This window comes from Pongo abelii, chromosome X, assembly GCF_028885655.2.
Source record: "Pongo abelii isolate AG06213 chromosome X, NHGRI_mPonAbe1-v2.0_pri, whole genome shotgun sequence".
Classification (NCBI taxonomy): Eukaryota; Metazoa; Chordata; class Mammalia; order Primates; family Hominidae; genus Pongo; species Pongo abelii.
In genome coordinates, this window is record NC_072008.2 from 127,692,653 (window position 1) to 127,695,500 (window position 2,848).

General features: G+C 37.2%; 1 protein-coding gene across 1 annotated transcript; it reads right to left on the reverse strand.

The window, feature by feature from the left end:
• Positions 1–536: 536 nt before the first annotated feature.
• On the reverse strand, positions 537–1,119 carry LOC100444951 (translationally-controlled tumor protein-like). The gene has a single exon (XM_054544191.1). It carries the CDS (start codon positions 1,038–1,040, stop codon positions 537–539), a length of 504 nt encoding a protein of 167 aa, XP_054400166.1. The 5' UTR covers positions 1,041–1,119.
• Positions 1,120–2,848: the final 1,729 nt, after the last annotated feature.

The following is a 2,848-nucleotide window of genomic DNA, read 5'->3' on the forward strand; positions in this document are numbered from 1 at the left end:
AGCTGAATTAGTCTCTTTTTATTCTCTTGATAATCTCTTCCAAAGTTAACTACTTCCATTGTAGGTGAGGAAATGTATAAGACTTCATTTCAAATGTTGGCACTGCCATAAGCATGGTCTTTCCTTTTACTGCAGCTCAGAATTAAAACTTTAGATTCTTGGTTTTTTTATATTCCAGTCCTAGAAGTAATTTCCACTGAAGAAGTTATCTGACGACAGTCTTATTTTTCTAGTAGTGCCTTATAACCCAGCTCTAGCTTCTCCAGGAACACTACAGATGTATTTTGCTTAAATATATATTAAACTAAAAGGTACTCTCTGAAATGAGTTTAAATGCATTTTATTTTTAGACAACCTACATGACATGTTTTTCCTAAAGACAATGCCTCCACTCCAAGTAAGTCACAGTCAAAGTAAATGAAGAGCTCAAGATGACATCAGTTCCATTTGTCGTAAGTCCTGGTGTTATGTGGATGACAAAAAGCAGCTAGTTTTGATGACAGGTGATAAATTCAAAGTAATTGCCAAATTACTAATTAATAATTTTTCATTTCCAAATCATCCTTAAAGAAAAGCATATGTAGGATCACAGTGTCCTCACGGGAGTCCAGTAGAGCAACCACGCTGTCAAGATTCTTGTTTTCACTAATAAAGAACTGGTAGATTTTGAAATTAGCAAGGATGTGCTTGATTTGTTCAGTAACCCCTATCATGAAAGGTTTTACTCTTTCTGATCTCTGTTCTTCATGTTTGCCTTTGATTGATTTCATGTAATATGTTATGCATTTCTTACAGGCTTCTTTTGTGAAGCTTGTTTCCTGTAAGTGATAGTGCATGACATCAACACCAGTGATAACTGTGCTTTGGGTTTCTTCACCCTCAGGGACTTCAGTAGAGGCATGTCTACCAATGAGCGAGCCATCAGTGTTATCCTCTGTCCTACTGACTATCTTTCCCTCCACCTCCAGGCACGGCCCTTTTGTGATCTCCTGGTTCTTGTAAATCTCACTGTGGCTGATGAGGTCTGGATAGATAATCATGATGGTGGCTGAAGAGAGACAATGGTGGCGCTAGGTTACCAGTGGCGTGGAGCTCAGAGCTAATGCAGAGCAGCTGGAGCAGTGCTGAGGTAAGTGGGAGAGCTGGGGGAGAAGTCCGCGTAACCATCATTTTGATGTGTATCACTGCAGCTAAATTTTGTCTTTTTTAGTCATTTGTATGCATGGGAACATGCAGTAAGTAGTCTTTTGTGTCTGGCTTTCTTAACATAAAATATTTTTGTTATTCATGCATGTTGAATGTTCAAATAGTTTGTAATTTTCATTAATGAGTAGTCTTCCAGTGTATGAATGCATACAGTTCATCCATTATCTTCTTAATGGGCATTTGTGTTAGTTTCAGATTTTAGCTACTATGAATAGAGAAGCATGCAATTTTTGTCTAAGTCTTTCTTTAGACATATGTTTTTATTTCTCTTGGAGAAACAACTAAGAGTGGAATTGCTGGGTGATAGGTTAGGTATTTGTTTAACTTATATGAGACTTGCTATCTGTTTTCCAAAGTGGTTTATACGTTTTACACTCACACCAGAAATGTATGTGACTTCAAGCTACATTGCATTTCACTCATACTTGGGATTGCCATTCATTTTAACTTTTGCTGTCCTTGTGTGAAGTGCTCTTTTGTGGTTTAATTTGCGATTCCCAGATGACAAGTGAGGCTGAGCCATTTTTATGTTTTAATTGGCCATCATTATCTATTCTGCTAGGTTTCTAATAAGATGTACTGTGGATTTTTAAATGAAGGATGTGTTTTTTTACTACTGAGTTGCAGTAATTCTTTATATATACTGGATGCAACTTCTTGGTCAGCTTTATGTATTATAAATATCTCCAAGTCTATGGTCTGCCTTTTTGTTTTTATAATAATGCCTCCTGAAGAGCAAAATGTTTTAACATTTATAGATACAGTATTTCAAGTTTTGCTTTTATGATTACTGCCTTTGTGTTCTGTTTAACAAATCATTGCCTACCCCAAAATCATGATGGTATTGTCCTTTGCTTTCTTGTACAATGTTCGTATTTTTAGTTTTTACATTTCTGTCCATGATCCCTCTCAATTTAATGTTTGTGTATAGTGTGAAGCCTTGGGTTCAGTTTTTAAAAATAAAGCCAGCCAGATCACCTATCACCATTTCTTGAAAAAATACTCCTCTTTGCATTATTTTGGCATTATTCTCATTTCTGTTTAATGAACAGCTGCCAGTTTTATTATTACTATTTTTCTTTTCTTTTTTAAAGATGGAGTCTCTCTCTGTCCCCCAGACTGGAGTGCAGTGGCACAATCTCAGCTCACTGCAACCTCCACCTCCCAGGTTGAAGGGATTCTCCTGCCTCAGCCTCCTGAGTAGCTGGGATTACAGGCATGTGCCACAATGCCAGGCTAATTTTTGTATTTTTAGTAGAGATGGGGTTGCACCATGTTGGCCAGGCTGGTCTCGACCTCCTGACCTCAAGTTATCCACCCACCTGGGTCTCCCAAAGTGCTAGGATTACAGGCGTGTGCCACCATGCCTGGCCGTATTATTACTATTTTTCTGATTGTGCCTTTTTATCCCTGATTGTTTTTGTTTTAGAAGTTTTACTGTGATCTTCTGAGATCTGAATTTCCTCGTACTTATTCTATTTTGGGTTAATAATACTCTTGAATTATGCTTTCTGTTTTTGGTTTATTGAGAAAGATTTTTGAGTATCATTTACTCAAATATTGCTTCCTCCCTATTATTTCTCACATAGCTTTGTAGGCTGCCAATTAAATATATGTCAGGAAGACATCCCGTTTCTCCTAT